The 15,738-nt window shown below is 42.7% G+C and overlaps 1 protein-coding gene across 11 annotated transcripts in view; it reads right to left on the bottom strand.

Moving 5' to 3' along the window:
* LOC105495216 (CUB and Sushi multiple domains 2) overlaps nt 1–15,738 on the bottom strand; it is a 656,530-nt gene that overhangs the window by 50,014 nt on the left and 590,778 nt on the right. For all 11 annotated transcript variants that reach the window (XM_071096465.1, XM_071096467.1, XM_071096468.1 and 8 more), the window contains 4 exons: nt 11,352–11,537; nt 10,361–10,555; nt 8,208–8,381; nt 6,434–6,607 (listed from right to left, as the gene is read on the bottom strand). In XM_071096465.1, the coding sequence (XP_070952566.1) occupies nt 6,434–6,607; nt 8,208–8,381; nt 10,361–10,555; nt 11,352–11,537 (729 nt within the window). The remainder of the gene's footprint in view (nt 1–6,433; nt 6,608–8,207; nt 8,382–10,360; nt 10,556–11,351; nt 11,538–15,738) is intronic.

The following is a 15,738-nucleotide window of genomic DNA, read 5'->3' as shown; positions in this document are numbered from 1 at the left end:
AATAAGATAAAGATGAAAAAGTGTCCATCGGATTCATCAATAGGACCATTGGTGACTTGCAAGTGTCCTCTGCCTGGTTCAGGCTCTTACCCACTGCTTCCCACATATTCCCAAGCCATAGGCCCTACACCAGAATAAGCAGGAGAAGAAGCTGCTGCCACCAGGTGCCATCTCTGGTGCCCCTGTATAAGTTCTTCATGTTCTCTTTAGGTCCCAGGCTTTCTGGCTGCTTGAAAGTTTTGGCTGGCACTTCTCAGATTCCTGCTCTGCAGCTCTTGGGCAGCAGAGGCTCTGAGCACTCTAGAACATGGCATAGGACCAGAGGTCCTATTGACTGGGATGGAATTTCTTTCTGGATAGAGCAGAGAAGTGGTCTTTGCTGCTAATGAGGGGAGAGGTGGAGGCAATTAGTGTAGGCAACTCTCTCAAGCAGCATGGCCATGTGATGGTTAATTTCATGTGTCAGCTTGGTTAGGCTGTGATACCTAGACATATGGCCAAATGTTAGTTCACATTATTCTAGATGTTTCTGTGAAGGCATGTTTTAGAGGAGATAACATTTCAATTAGGAGGCTTTGAGTGAAATAGATTATGAGGACCTCCATAATGTGGGTGGGCCTCATCCAAGCAGTTGAAGGACTCAAGAGAAAAGGCAGCCTGCCATCCCTGGAAGAAGAGGGAATTCGGTTAGCAGCCTGCCTTCAGACTTGAACTGTGATTCTTTCCTGGGTCTCCAGCCTGCCAGCCTATACTGGTGATTTTGGACTTTCCAGCCTCCACAACTGTGTGAGTTAATTCCTTAAAATAAGTCGCACTCTCTCTCTAGACACACCTCCTATTGGTTTTGTTTCTCTGGAGGACCCTGAACTAATACAGGCTGCCATGGGCAGAAGAATAAGGCATCATTAGGAGGAAAGTAGAGGTCCTGATGAGGCTTGAGCACTTAATAGGCTTTTGAGCACATTTCGGGACAATTCGACCTAGTTTCTTAAGGGCAGAGATGATGTATGACACATTCAGTTCATACTAATCCTCAACACCTAACACAGGGTCTGGCATGTAGTAGATGCTAAGAAAATCGTTATTGAATATGGTCTTAGAAGCTGAGGCAAACAGAAAGGGAAGGTCCATGGTAACACAGGAGAGGATTAAGAATAGATTAAGCTTGGCTGGGCGCAGTGGCTCACGCCTGTAATCCCAGCACTTTGGGAGGCTGAGGCAGATAAGATCACGAGGTCAGGAGATCGAGACTATCCTGGCTAACACGGTGAAACCCCGTCTCTACTAAAAATACAAAAAATTAGCTGGGCGTGGTAGTGGGCACCTGTAGTTCCAGCTACTCAGGAGGCTGAGACAGGAAAATGGCGTGAACCCGGGATGTGGTGGTTGCAGTGAGCCGAGATCACACCACTGCACACTGCACTCCAGCCTGGGCGACAGAGCAAGACTCCATCTCAAAAAAAAAAAAAAAAAAAAAAAAAAAAAGGGAATAGACTAAGTTCACTAAGGAAGGCAGGAGGGAAGCAGATCCAGAGACTGGTGGAAGGATTAGCTGTGGGCTGGGAGAGAGATTCTTCTACTGAGGTGGGAGAGAAGGGGCAAGGATGGATGTACACCCACAGTAGATGTGTGGGTGGGGAAGCTGAAAGTAGGAGAATCTATTGTCTGATGGCTTCTATCATCTCTGCAGAATAGAAAGTGATATTATATGATTAGCTAACAATTGTTGGGGCTTGCAGTCACTGTCTCACTTAATCCTCACAACCCTATGAGGTAGGGACCACCATTATACCCACAGAAAACAGAATTTCAGAGGACTCAAGAGATTTGTTCAAGGGTCACAGTTTCTAAATGGCTCATCTGAGTTTTGAACCCAGCTTCTCTGGTTCCAGGCCATCTTAACTATTTAACTTAGTTATTTGCTGAGAATGTAGGTAGCAGGGATGGAATATAAGTCTTCAGAAAGGAGGCAGAATTGTGAAACAGCTGTGTGGAGAAAGGACAAGGGAGCTGACTGAGGAAATGAAGAGAACAGCTGGAAAGTTTTGAGAGTCTGGTTGACATTGGAAACCTTGACTTTATAGGTACTGGCAGCTAACACAGTGCCTAGCGCAGAATAAACACTTACAAATATTTGTTCTTTTATTCTTGCTTTCCTCCTCCAGATAATTCCCAAACCTCTGTGCTCCAAGAGAGAATGGGGCTTAGTGCAAGAGATCCTGGATTTTGTGACGTGATGGTGGCAGCATTACTACCACCACTATCATCATCATCACCATCATCATCACACGACAACAGCAGCAGCAGCAGCAGCAACTGCTGCTTAACATCTGGATCAGGCACTGGTCTAACCATCTTATGTGTATTAATTTATTTAATGCTCCCAGTAGTCTTTGAGGTGCCTGCTTTTTACAGGTGACAAGACTGAGACCTAGTGAGGTACACCGACCTACCTAGCGTTACATAGCCACAGGAGAGCCGGTGGTAGAGCTGAGATGTAAACCCAGGCAATCTGGGTCCACACCTGAGTGCCTAACTACTTCACTCACTGCCTTTGAATATGGTCCAATCTAACATTCAATGTCTTTAGGCCAGGCAGACATTCTCCATCCAGACCCCGACAGTCTATTATTTATTACCTAAATCTCTCTGTATACATTGTGCACCAATTTGCTGAGGGCATCTGCATGTTCTTCTTCTGGGTGAAACTAAATATGTTTTATTTAGACACATCTGAAAGAGTGACTGAATATAGATGAATTATAGATGAATCTTTATTTTTTATTTTATTTATTTATTTATTTTTGAGATGGAGTCTTGCTCTGTCGCCCAGGCTGGAGTGCAGTAGCGCTATCTCGGCTCACTGCAAGCTCCGCCTCCTGGGTTCATGCCATTCTGCTGCCTCAGCCTCCCAAGTAGCTGGGACTACAGGTGTCTACCACCACACGCAGCTAATTTTTCTGTATTTTTTTTTTTTTAATAGAGATGGGGTTTCACCGTGTTAGCCAGGATGGTCTCAATCTCTGACCTTGTGATCTGCCCACCTTGGTCTCCCAAAGTACTGGGATTACAGGCGTAAGCCACCGCGCCCGGCCTATTTTTTATTATTTTTGGGATGGGGTCTCATTATGTTGCCCAGGCTTGTTTCAAATTCCGGGGCTCAACTGATCCTCCAACCTCAGCCTCCTGAATAGCGGGGACCACAAGCACAAGCTACCATATCCGGCTTGGGTCTTGCTTTCTGTAAACCTTAAGAAGTTATTAAGACTAATTTCATGCACTGTTTTTTGAGAAGTTCTCATTTTTTTTTTTTTAGACGGAGTCTGGCTCTATCACCCAGGCTGGAGTGCAGTGGCGCGATCTCGGCTCACTGCAAGCTCCGCCTCCCGGGTTTACGCCATTCTCCTGCCTCAGCCTCCCGAGTAGCTGGGACTACAGGCGCCCGCCACCTCGCCTGGCTAGTTTTTTGTATTTTTTAGTAGAGACGGGGTTTCACCGTGTTAGCCAGGATGGTCTCGATCTCCTGACCTCGTGATCCGCCCGTCTCGGCCTCCCAAAGTGCTGGGATTACAGGCTTGAGCCACCGCGCCCGGCCAAGTTCTCATTATTTTATGGCCCTATCCCATATATAAAAAAACCAAAAGAAGAAAAATTAAAATTAAAAACCTGCCTTACAAAAATTAAGAAGGAAAACTTGCGCTTTACATAAGGGCTCACTTTAGGGAAATTCAAAAAGTGAAGAATTTTCCAAATTACTTCCAGGGAGCTGAGCATAACAATGGTTGCCTAAATCAAAAAAATGCAGATTAACCAGAAGAACAAATAATAGAAAACCCAGGCCTGCAGCCTAACTAGAAGCCAGAGAGTGCTACAAACTTTAAATTATATGTAAGTAGAGAAATACACGCTAAGCCCAGGCAGAGTTACTTCTCATGGTTCTGTTGCAAGCTTTTGTGGAGAGCAAGACTGGATGAGAAAGAGAAGAGAGGAGCAGGTGAAGGGCTTAACACTGATCTAAAATCACCTCCAGAAGGAGAAAATACATCTTATGTATGAATATATAGAAAACAAATCTTTGCATGTCAATGTATAACCACAGAAAAGGGACATAAAAGTGTGTGTGATTCTCCCCCATTGCTTCTGGAAGAAAAGAAAGTGACATCCTCTGAGTGATAAAGGGAATAAGAAGCAATGATGGGAAAACCTGGGGTTCTGCAAGACAAAAGAAAAACACTCAAACAAAAATGAAGGACACACAACCTCTTCCTTACCACACACAAAGCCTTATATTAAAACAAACAAACAAACAAAAGGCAAATATCCAAGAGAATCAAAATGAGATAAAGAAGTAAAAATGATCAGAGAGGAAGACTTTGTAACACTGACAGAAGAGGGTACTACTAAACCACATTAAAGCCACAAAATGAATAGAAAACATCAACCTAAATGTATAGGAAGCTACTTTAAGAAACAAATAGGAAAGAATTCAAGCATTTCATCTGATGAAAACCTCCTCACCAAAAACAAAACATGTGAAGCATAAGAAAACTGTAGCAGCATTCTAAACTGAACTAAATATTCTCAAATAAGCATCTGGAGATATTTTAAAAAACACCATGAAAATCAGAAAATCAAAAACTAACAAGCACAAATGGACAAAAGGTGGAAGAAAATAAAAGATAACTGATGGTATGCTTTAAAGAGATAGAAGAAAAAGACAAAACCATCTGGGAAATGAAGACTAAATTATAAGAGGTCCAAGAAAGAATATTCTCAAATGATAATTTAATAAGAGTTACTGAAGAAAGTCAGGCAAAAACCAAGGGAATTAAAATGAGATAAAGAGGTGAAAATAATGAGAGAGAGGCTGAGAGAGAAGATAGGCAAAGAAGATTCAACATACACATAATCAGAGCTGATGAAGAAGAAAGAAAAATAGTGGGAAACAAAGCAATACCAGTGTTTAAAACCGTAATCCAAGAAAAGTCTTTGGAAATAAAGAAAGACCTGAATCTATATATTCAAAGACCCACAGAATATCTGGGGAAATTGTCTTGGAATAATTAACTCTGAAGCATGTCCTAGTAAAAATGTTAGACTTTAGGATGTAGGGAAAAATAATCAGGAACCTCAAAAAATCACCAAATAACCTGCAAGAAAAGTAGAATTAAACTAATATTATAATTCCAAAAGTCAAATACGTAGAAACAGAGAGTAGAATGGTGGTTACCAGGGGTGGAGAAGTGGGGGAAATGGGAAATGGCAAAATTAAGACCAAACATGTCAGTCATATTAATATATGTGAATGAGTTTAACTAACCAACTAAAAGAAAAAGATGGTTAAGTTAGCTCATAAGGCAATTTATGCTGCATACAAGAATCACACCTAAGAGAATCAGAAGGCTAAAATAAATGGTCAAAGGTGTATCAGGCAAAAGAATTAAAGCAGGGGTTGTAAGCCTAATATCAAGCAAAGTACAATTCAAGCTAACAAATATTAAAAGTGACAAAAAAAGTCATCTTTAAAGGCTAAAAACCACAATGTGCAATGGAGATATTAGTTATGAGTATCTATGCACCAAATAACACAGCAACCATCTTTATAGGACAGAAACTACAGGAAGTGCAAGGAAAAATAGAAACACACTAATAATAGAAAACTTTAAGCACATCTCTCAGAATAAAACAGATTGAGTGGGTGAAAAGTAAGAATGTAGAGGACATAGACAACATAATCAATCAGATATATCTCATGAATATATAAATAAAACATGACATCCTAATATCCTTTCTTCTCAAGTGCACATGGGACATTCATAACAATTGACCAACTATTAAGTTAGTAAGTTTTCACAAAGAAAGCTTCAGTAAATTCTGTGAAGTAGAAATATTATATACAATGCCATAAAATTAGAAATGAATAATATAATGAAAACAAAAAGGGCCTTCCACCTAGAAACAAATCCTTCTATTAAAAATTTTCTATGTAAAAGGAGAAATCAATACCAAAATTACAGAATTTCTAATAAATAATAAACATTTATTATTAGACTCTATAGGATACAATTAAAGCAGTGATGAGAGAAAATGTCATAGTCTTAAGCACTTATAGCAATAAAACTCAATAGAAATGAAAGAATGAAACTAAATGAATTAAATTTCCACTCAAAAGCTAGAAAATGAACAAAAATGTAAAACCAAAAGAAATCACAAGGAAGGAAATAATAAAGGTGAAAACAGTGATTAATCACGCAGAGAATGGAAAACATTAAATCAACAATGATTTCAGTTTTGAAAAAAAATTAGCAATTTTATATAATAATTATAAAATAATTATATATATATAACCCTCTAGCTAATCTAATTAAGAGAGAGGGAGAAAGTCATTTTGAATCTGAGCCCCATGACTAGGGAGAGTGGATGACATACTTACGCACACAGAAAGGGGTCTTGCCCGACCAGTGATGATCCTGCTGGCAGATGCGCACAGACATGCCGATCAGGCGGAAGCCAGCATTGCACTGGTACACCACACTGCCCCGGTAGCTGTAGTTCTCCCCATTGATGTGTCCGTTGACGATGGGCTCAGGAGTCCCACAGTGTCCAGCTTTGATGAGGGATGGGGAAGGGAGTACATCAAAGAGGAGCTTATAGAAAATGGAGTGGAGCTTGGTCTGGGTGGCGAGAGACAGGGAGGGTGGGGAAAAGGACCAACTATCCCGTAACTCCTCACTTTTCCCACCTCTCCCTGAGAGTAGCAATCTAGGGGTGACTTCAGGAACCCTCGACATGACAAAAATAGTGTTGAGGACTTGACACCCCAAATCCCAAGGTTGTATCCCAAATGGCCACTCACTTCTGAGCTTCAGTTTCTGTGTCTACACAGGTGTGTGCAAAATGATCACTGTTACCTCCCTGCCCCCGGGATCATCCTCCTCTTTTTCTTACTAACCAGATACAAAAAAGCCTTCTGTAAAAAACAAACAAACCCCCTCCAAAAACCCAAACTCAAGAGCATCTTTTTTTTTTTTTTTCTTTTTGAGACAGGGTCTTACTCTGTCTCCTAGGCTAGAGTGCAGTGGCTCGATCTTGGCTCACTGCAACCTCCACCTCCTAGGTTCAAGGGATTCTCCTGCCTTAGCCTCCCGAGTAGCTGGGACTACAGGCATGCATCACCATACCTAGAAGTTTTTGTATTTTTAGTAGAAACGGGGTTTCACCGTGATGGCCAGGATGGTCTCAAACTCCTGGCCTCAAGTGATCCACCCGCCTTGGCCTTCCAAAGTGCTGGGATTAAAGGCATGAACCACCATACCCAGCCCAGGCATCTTGTTTTTCACTGAGCATCTACTGCATGGAGGGCACCACTGTCTACATCAAGGCAATCAAAACCCGGCTGTGTTGAAACAACTATGTAAAAACAGATGGTTTGGCTAAATTCATATTTCCTTCCTTCTCCTGAAGTAGCACCTAGATGAGTTCTTTTTATTATACGGGATTTGGGTAGAGTATATTCCTGGCATTTCCGCCAGCTTCCTTTGGCTCTCTGTGGAAATAACCTGTGACTGCTTTCTTAATGGGCCTGGGACAGTGGCAAGACCGCACTGTTCACCCCAGGACAGACCATCCAATCTATCCTATTAGGTTTATGTGGCTGGGGCCCTCTGTTAGACTCTAGGGGTCCAAGAAAGGCGTGAGAGGAGACAGAACCATAGAACCATGGGTGGATTAGCCATGGAGGAAATGATAACTTTGTCCTTTGGAAACCAGGTTGTTTTATGTTTCTGTCATTTGCTTAGTATATATGTATAGATCTATATGTTGTGTGTAAAATTTGCTAATAGATAATATAAAAGGTATTTTAGGTGTGTTACAGGAATATGTCTACAAGTTTTCAAAAAATGGAGACTAAGGCTTTACTCATTATTCAAAGGCCAATAGGAAGGAATTGCCTTTCTAACCAGAATGAGAACCCCTCAAAGGCTTGTCTCTTTAGATCTGAAGTTCTTCTCATTCTTTTGGGTGGCCCGGGATAAGCTATTCCAGGCTTTTAGTCATGCCTAATGCCCAATAGTTGGTGTTTGCATTAAGCATTTTATGTCAGTAGGTGAAATAATACTGTTCAAAGACTGGATCCCAGCTTTGGAAAGATCTAATCTATCTCGTGGAGAAAAACTGGGCAGGATAGGCCTGGAGAGGCCACTTACCAAGGCAGCGGACTTCAGAGCCACTCCAGAGCCCATTGGCCATGCACTCACGCACCCTGGAGCCCACCAGCGTGTATCCGGAATTGCAGGAGAAGATGGCTGTTGCCCCGTAGACAGACAGTGTTCCGATGCGGTGGCCATTGGGGGGAACCGGGAGCTCTCCACAGGAGATGACTAAAAGGATCACAAGATGCTCAGTAAGCCAGCCCCAAGAGGAGGGACATGGCTGCTTCTCCTTAGCAAAAACCGTGACAAAAATAAGACCTGTTCAACCTTACTCTGCTGGAATTTCTGACCAGAATATGGGTTGTGATGCTGACTTGTTTGATGTGGCACCTCAACTGGAGGTGTCTCCAGAAGCCCCCTAAGGCTGTTTAAAATGCCTGGTTCCACTGCAGGTGCCTGACTCACCAGCTTTGGAGACAAGGCCCTGGCCTGTGTAATTTTTTAATCCTCCTCAGGTGGCTGAGATTAGGTTAGGAAGAGATGGCGATTCTGTGGTATGCTCCTTAGTGCCCTGGGCAGACATTGCTAACCAATTTCCTTGCCCTTCTTTTCTGAGCCCAGCAGCAGCCTCACACTCTTTGTCAACAGAGCACTGCTGAGAGCCTCTGGCTGAGGTATGAGGTGAGGCCTAATTGCCAAGGCTGCACTGAAATGTGAGTGACTGCATTGTAGTGAGGCTGTCAAACGTTTGGGACTACTCTGCCACACATGTGGTTACATCCCACTGTGTGGTCTGCACCACAGCGTGTAAAGACAACAGTGTCTTGAATCACAGACATTGGCTTTTTTTGTTTTTTTTTGAAATGGAGTCTTGTACTGTAGTCCAGGCAGTGGCACAGTCTCAGCGCCCTGCAACATCTGCCTCCTAGGTTCAAACAATTCTTTTGCCTCAGCCTCCCAAGTAGCTGGGATTACAGGTGGGCACCACCATGCTGGCTAATTTTTTTTTTTTTTTTTTAGTAAAGACAGGGTTTCACCATGCCAGTCAGGCTGGTCTCAAACTCCTGACCTCAAGTGATCCACCCACTTCAGCCTCTCAAATGCTGGGATCTATGCCCAACCTGGATCACAGGCATTGGAAGATACCATTCCTCCTTCCTCCCAGTCTCAAACTCCCACTTCTCACTGACCACTTCCTTCTACCTCTTTATAATCACTTGCTTCCTCTATGACATCTGCATTGGTCACATAAATATTATGAGCATGTCCCTGTTGTAGTGCATGCTGCGGTGAGCCACTCAGAGCCCCTTTTAGGACTGAGGGACTTATTTCCCCAGCTGCTGGCAAACAACCCTTGGCTGGCAGCCCTTTTCAGATTGCTGTGGTTGAAGAGTCCACCCACCTAGGAAGGTCATGTCCCTTTCCTAGGCCAGCCTGCATCCAGTGGCTGGTCAGTGTGGCAGTATAACAGTTCCCTTGCTCCAACTTGTGACAATTCTGAGGGGTCATCCCAGCTGCAGAGCTCCCTGGGGGGTGAGCTGAGGCTTTCACGAATACTGCATCAGAGCTCAATTCTCCTTCTGCCCAGTCCTGCTTCCTTCCCTCCTTTCCTTTCCCTTCTGTAGGTGGTGTTCTCAAGAGCACCCCCTAATAAGCCTGTCTCAGAGTGTCTTCCCATAGATTCTGACCTTTGAAACTGTATTAAAGGACCGAAGAAAAACAACTGACAATGGAGAAGGCAGGCAGGTTTAGGTGACCAGTCTCCTGTGTTACCCTCATTCCTCCTATATACACTCCCATTAGAGGTCTTATCACACCACATTATCATTGCTTCTTTATGTGTCTGCCTCTCCGGTAGAGTATAAAGTCCATGTGGGCAGAAACCAAAACCTTTTATCTTCATACCTCTACAGTGTCTGGCATATAGTAAGAGCCTAATGAATATTAAAGAAATGAATTAGTGGATGCTCATCTGGAGAAAGGCAGCTTTTGATAAGATGAGAAGATGCTAAGAAATACTTCCATAAAGGAGTAAAGGAGTAAGCATTTTCCCAGCTCCTGATTCTACTAGATGAGAGTCTAAAAAGCAGTACACTGCAATCCCTGGTGATACCCCCTTTTCCCCCACCCCAGTTCACCTCATGCATGAGACAGCTTAGGTAGGAGGGACTCTGCCAAACCTGCCCACCCTCTCTTCCTGGGCTTACTTTGGCAGGTGGGCGTAGAGTCCCCGAGACTCCATTTGCCATTGGCCTGACAGCGGATGACCCTTTGGCCAGTATAGTAGTAGCCAGGGTCACAGATGAGCATCAGCTGGGCCTGGAACTGATACTGTGTCTCAAAGATAAGCCTCCATCGGCCATGCTCCACGCTGATGCTACTGACATCAGGACAGGTCACAGCTGGGGGAAATGAGGAACAAAGAGGAGGATTAATTACTTGATTAATTGTGGAAGACCTTGCAAGACCCCAGATCAAGGGACTTGGAGACCTTAATGCAATAATGAAGAATCCAGGAATCTTCAGTTCTCAGGCAGGTTTGGTAAATGAACAGAGTGGGTTGAGTGGGGGATGTGGCTAACTGGGAAGTACAGTTCTGCCAAAAAATTAAAAATTAAAAAACAGAAATAGTACTCAGTCATGGTTGATTATTGAATGTTCGAGTTACATTTGGTTAGATTTTCATTTTTCAAGAGAAGACAGAAATCTGGATTTTAATGAAAATTTCTTGATTTTAAAAGATCGTGGAGTAATTCAAAATCTGTTTAAAAGCACTGTGTAGGCCAAAAAACCAAACAAAACAAAAACCTCTGTCTTTGGACCAGACACAGCTGAGGAGGTCACCATTTTGTGATCTGGCCTAAAAGTTGTTATTTTAGAGCTTTGGAATCAAGGGACACTCATGCAAACTTTCTGACAGGTTTTCCATCTAAAAGGGAGTGCACCAGGCCATTCCTAAGTTCCATGGTGGTTTGTGGAAACATCTTAGGGCACAATGGTCATCAATGCTGAGAGCAGTTTCAGCAACTGCCTCCTCTTCTGAAATCCCCCAGCCTCCATGCCCATGTTTTTTTTTTGTTTTTTGTTTTTTTTTTTCTTTTTCCTCATTATTGTGCTTTTAGCTTGCTCCTTGTAGGAATCTTTCCAGCTGCCCATCTAGCCCTTCCTTACACCCGCCTCCATTGCCCAAGGACTCACGGATACACTGTGGGGGGACATTGTGGTTGCTCCATAGGCCTGTGTCCAGACACTCTGCAGCGGCCTCAGCGCCTGCCTGGAGGTGGTAGCCTTCACTGCAGCTGTACACGGCTTTGGTTCCCACTGTGTACTCCTTGCCAAACACCAGTCCATTCTTGGGGGCCTCAGGAAGCCCACAGGAAAGAGCTAGCAAAAGGAAAACAATGTCATGAGCATTTCTGGTTTAAGATGGTGTTCTAAAAAACTATTTTTATCCTTCCTCCCCTCTCAAGGTCCCAATAAAACTGTAGTAAAAACTAATAAAAAGGTAAAGTCTCATAATAAAAAAGAAAATGGGAGGATCATCATCAGAGGAGTGGTTTTTTGTTGTTGTTGTTGTTGTTGTTGTTTTGTTCATTTGTTTGGAAGAAAGGAATAAAGATAGAAGTGCAAAGAAGCTGTAGCTCAAAATATATGGGAGGGAGCCTCAGGGTGAAACCAGTTCTCCGCCATCTGTTCCCACAAACATGGTGTAGAGACATTCAAGTATTTACTCTCCAAACAAAAGAGAGAATTTTCTTTTCCACTGAAGGGGAACTCCCTTAGAATGAATTAGGGCTGCTATGGTGGGAGTTGGCATCCCCGAGGAAAGCTCTTTTAATTATAGGATTTATGGTCTTTTGGCCTAAAGGCTGTCCCATTGCCTACTCAGGTCTGCCACATACTCAACTCAACTTCTCATTGATAGGAGAGACTTAGTGGACCAAGATATCTGTATATAAAAACAACAAAGGTAATCCACATCTCCTATCTGAAAAAATCAACCTGGCCCTTATTTTTAAAATACAATCAAGGATCATATATATGAAGAAAATCAGCAGTGTGAACAAGACGAACCAAGATAAGGTTTAAAATAAACGTCCCCTTAGGAAACAGAGTTAATTCAGGAAACGGAAGATATATAATCTTTAAACTTTTGATCAGTAGTATCCTGATAAAGTCAAGGTGACATGTGGTACTCATAAAATAAAATCAGTGTGCTCTGAAGGAAAAAACAAAACAAAACAAAACAAAACAAAAAACAAGGAAAAGTTCTTTGAAATGAAAAATGTGATTGCCCAAATAAGCATTAAAGGATTGGAGATTAAAAGTAAATTTCTCAGAATATATTAAAAAAAGAGACCAAAAATGAGATAAAAGGACTGAAAACACAGAAGATCAATCCTCAATATAGGAGGTCCAGCATCCAACTGTTCAGAGCTCCAAAAAGAGAGATCACAAAAAGTGGAAGGGACGGAATTATCATAGATGAAAATTTCTCAGAGCTGAAGAGAGACACAAGTCTTCAGATGGAAAGGGAGCCAAAGGAATGCAAAAAGAATCACTCATAGATTCACCATCATGGAATTTTGTGTATCTAAGAAGTCCAGAGACACACAGGCATTCCTCCAAGTTCCTAGAAAGAGAGGAAAAAAAGACATAACTGTGAAGGAATGAGAATCAAACTGGCATAAGACTTCCCATCAACAACACTGAGTGTTCAAAGATAATGGAACAAAGCTTTAAACTTCTGAAGAAAATGATTTGTAAACTAGAATTTTACCTAGTCAACTGACCAAGCATGTGTGAAGGCAAAAAGATAGACACTTTCAGACGTGTAAAGTCTCAGAAAGTGTACCCCTCATGAACCCTTTCTTAAGAATTTACTTAAGGATATATATACCCCATGAAAAAGAGGGTGAAAACCAAGAAAGGACAAGATATGGGATATAAAAAATGACAGAACTAACTCACGAATACAAAGAAAAGGAATCTCAAAGGGACAACTCAGGGGAGAAATGTCTGCAGCAACATGGCCAGGGTTATTATTTTATAAGGAGTAGGGTCGACATTATGTTTATAGGAGGAATAGGAATTACTTAGGCAAGACTAGACTGTTTGGTCTTTGAAAGAAAGTAATACTTATAAATCATCCTTGCCCTTTGATAGCTCAGGGGGTATTACAGATGGAAAGATTGATCTACCAAAGTACCCACTACTGCCTCCATCCACTATCCCCTCTGACAACTAGTCTAGAGCTCAGAACTTTTTTGTTCAGAGCCAGAATAAGCTTGGGCAGAGTCCCATTGAGATCGCCTAACAAGATGCTTGATGCTATAACAATTTCCAGAACCAATAGGAGGCATCAGGCTGGGGCTCCATTATGAATGGGGGAGGGTAGACTGTTCAGAGGGAGAGAAGTTGGAATACCAAGATGGAAGAAGGGTCTAGGCATGGGACTCTCCAGAAGAGGAGGATCAGGAACACAGAAGGAATGAGAAATGAGAGAGTGTTTAAACATGACACTCTTAATGACTAAACAGAAAGGCTGTGAGCTCCTTCAGTGGAACTAGGTTAGCCAAGCTGTCATATCTGATCAACTACCTGCCCAGCTTCCTTGAATCCTTTGGGAAGAAATACTTGGATCTCCACTGGTGTCTTGTATGGAGAGTCAACCCAGGGAGGGCAGTGAAGGAAGTGGGCAGCAGCCACTTCTCACGGTCCCTGGCTTGGCCTTGCTCTTGTAGATAACTAAGGGGACAGAAGATAATACTCCAGCCTGAGATACTAAAAGCCTGTGTCTCATGATCTCCATGCCAAAATGCAGTCCCCCAAACCAGGTGGTAAGAGGGACATTTCCTGTGAGTAGGAGGGGAGGGGATATAATCACAGAGTATTTGAGGCTTGTGGTGGAATGAGATCTCTGAGGGAGAGAGACACGGAGTGAGAGAATGGGCTGGAGAAGGAGAGAGAAGGCATTAGGAGGCATAGAGTCTCTAAAGGAGGAGTGAAAAAATCATGGGTTGGAAGCAGCAGTAGAGAAGTGGAAGAATGCCAGGCCCTTCCTGGCGCAGAATTCTGAGGGAAGTAGGAGGTGGGTGGAGGCGGATTAACACTCCACTTGAAAGGGCCACAGTATACGTGCTCTCAGAGGACAGCCATGGTCTCCATGGAGGGAGGAAGTGAAGACAGCCAGCTGGGTAGGGACAGAGCATGTATGCTTGCTGGCCATGGAACTAGGATTCCAGAGAACGCAGTGGGAGGCTCAGAGGAAGGGCGTCAGTGGGAGGCACAGGGTGGAGACAGGAGAAGACATGCACAGTAGTATGGGGATGGGTCAGTTGAAGCCTGGGGGAGGCCTAATTTTGGGTGGTGATGTAAGGTAACAGAAATGAGAGACTTGGTAGGTTCCAACTGGTGCTCTGGAAAAAAGACTTGTCCGTGTTAATGCAGTCAGAGATGCAGAGACCAAAGCCAAATGCCATTTGCCATTTGTGGACAGCCAGTTCACTGTGACCTTTGCTTAGGAGTAGATTATTAATAGCACATTGTTTTTGTTATTTGAGGAAACACAGGCACAGGCGAGAAGGTTGTGAGGATTAGAGATGAGAGATGTCATTAAAAAGCACTTCACCACTACTGGGAACCAAAGGAAAAATCAAGTAGCAATGCGATTTCCTGTTTTCATCTATGTAGTTGGCAATGTTTTCTTCCTTTTTTAAATGCAGTGCATAACATTGAGACCGTGGGAGAAAAGACAGCTCTTACATGCTGCTATACATGAGGACAAATTTTCAGAAAACAAATTTTCTGCTGCGATACAGCAGTCAGTATCGACAGCTGTCAATTGCATACACAATGATGCAACAATCTCATTTCTGGGAATTTGCTTTAAGGAAATATGTAATATTCATAAAGATGGAATTCTAAGTTTATAGTCACAAAGAATATAGAAATCCAAATGACCAACAACAGAATGATACTTAAATGAATGACAGTTTTCTCATAATGCTGTGCAACTATTGAAAATAATGATGAGGAAGTACAATGTTAACAATAGAGGCCAGGCGCGGTGGCTCACGCCTGTAATCACTGCACTCTGGGAGGCCGAGGCAGGTGGATCACCTGAGGTCAGGAGTTTGAGACCAGCCTGATCAATATAGTGAAACCCCGTCTCTACTAAAAATACAAAAATTAGCCAGGTATGGTGGCGGGTGCTTGTAATCCCAGCTACTCGGGAGGCTGAACAGGAGAATTGCTTGAACATGGGATGCAGAGATTGCAGTGAGCTGAGATCATGCCACTGGACTCCAGCCTGGGCGACAGAGCAAGATTCCATCTCAAAAAGTAGTATATAGTTAAATATACTTCCTCACCATGATTTTCAATGGTTGCGCAGCATTATGGGAAACAAAATCTGTAAGAGCTTTGTACATGGATGATCCTATTTTTATAATCAATACATAAAAGACAAAAGGAAATGCGCTGAAATGTTAACAGTGGTGATCTCAGGTTTATCATTCATTTTCACTTTTTTCTTTTGCATTATCTACCATTTTTTTTTCTTCTTCAGATTTTTAGTTTAAAT

The sequence above is a fragment of the Macaca nemestrina genome, chromosome 1, assembly GCF_043159975.1.
Source record: "Macaca nemestrina isolate mMacNem1 chromosome 1, mMacNem.hap1, whole genome shotgun sequence".
Taxonomy (NCBI): Eukaryota; Metazoa; Chordata; class Mammalia; order Primates; family Cercopithecidae; genus Macaca; species Macaca nemestrina.
Note: the sequence above shows the minus strand (reverse complement) of the source record. Positions and strands in the feature narration are given on the sequence as shown.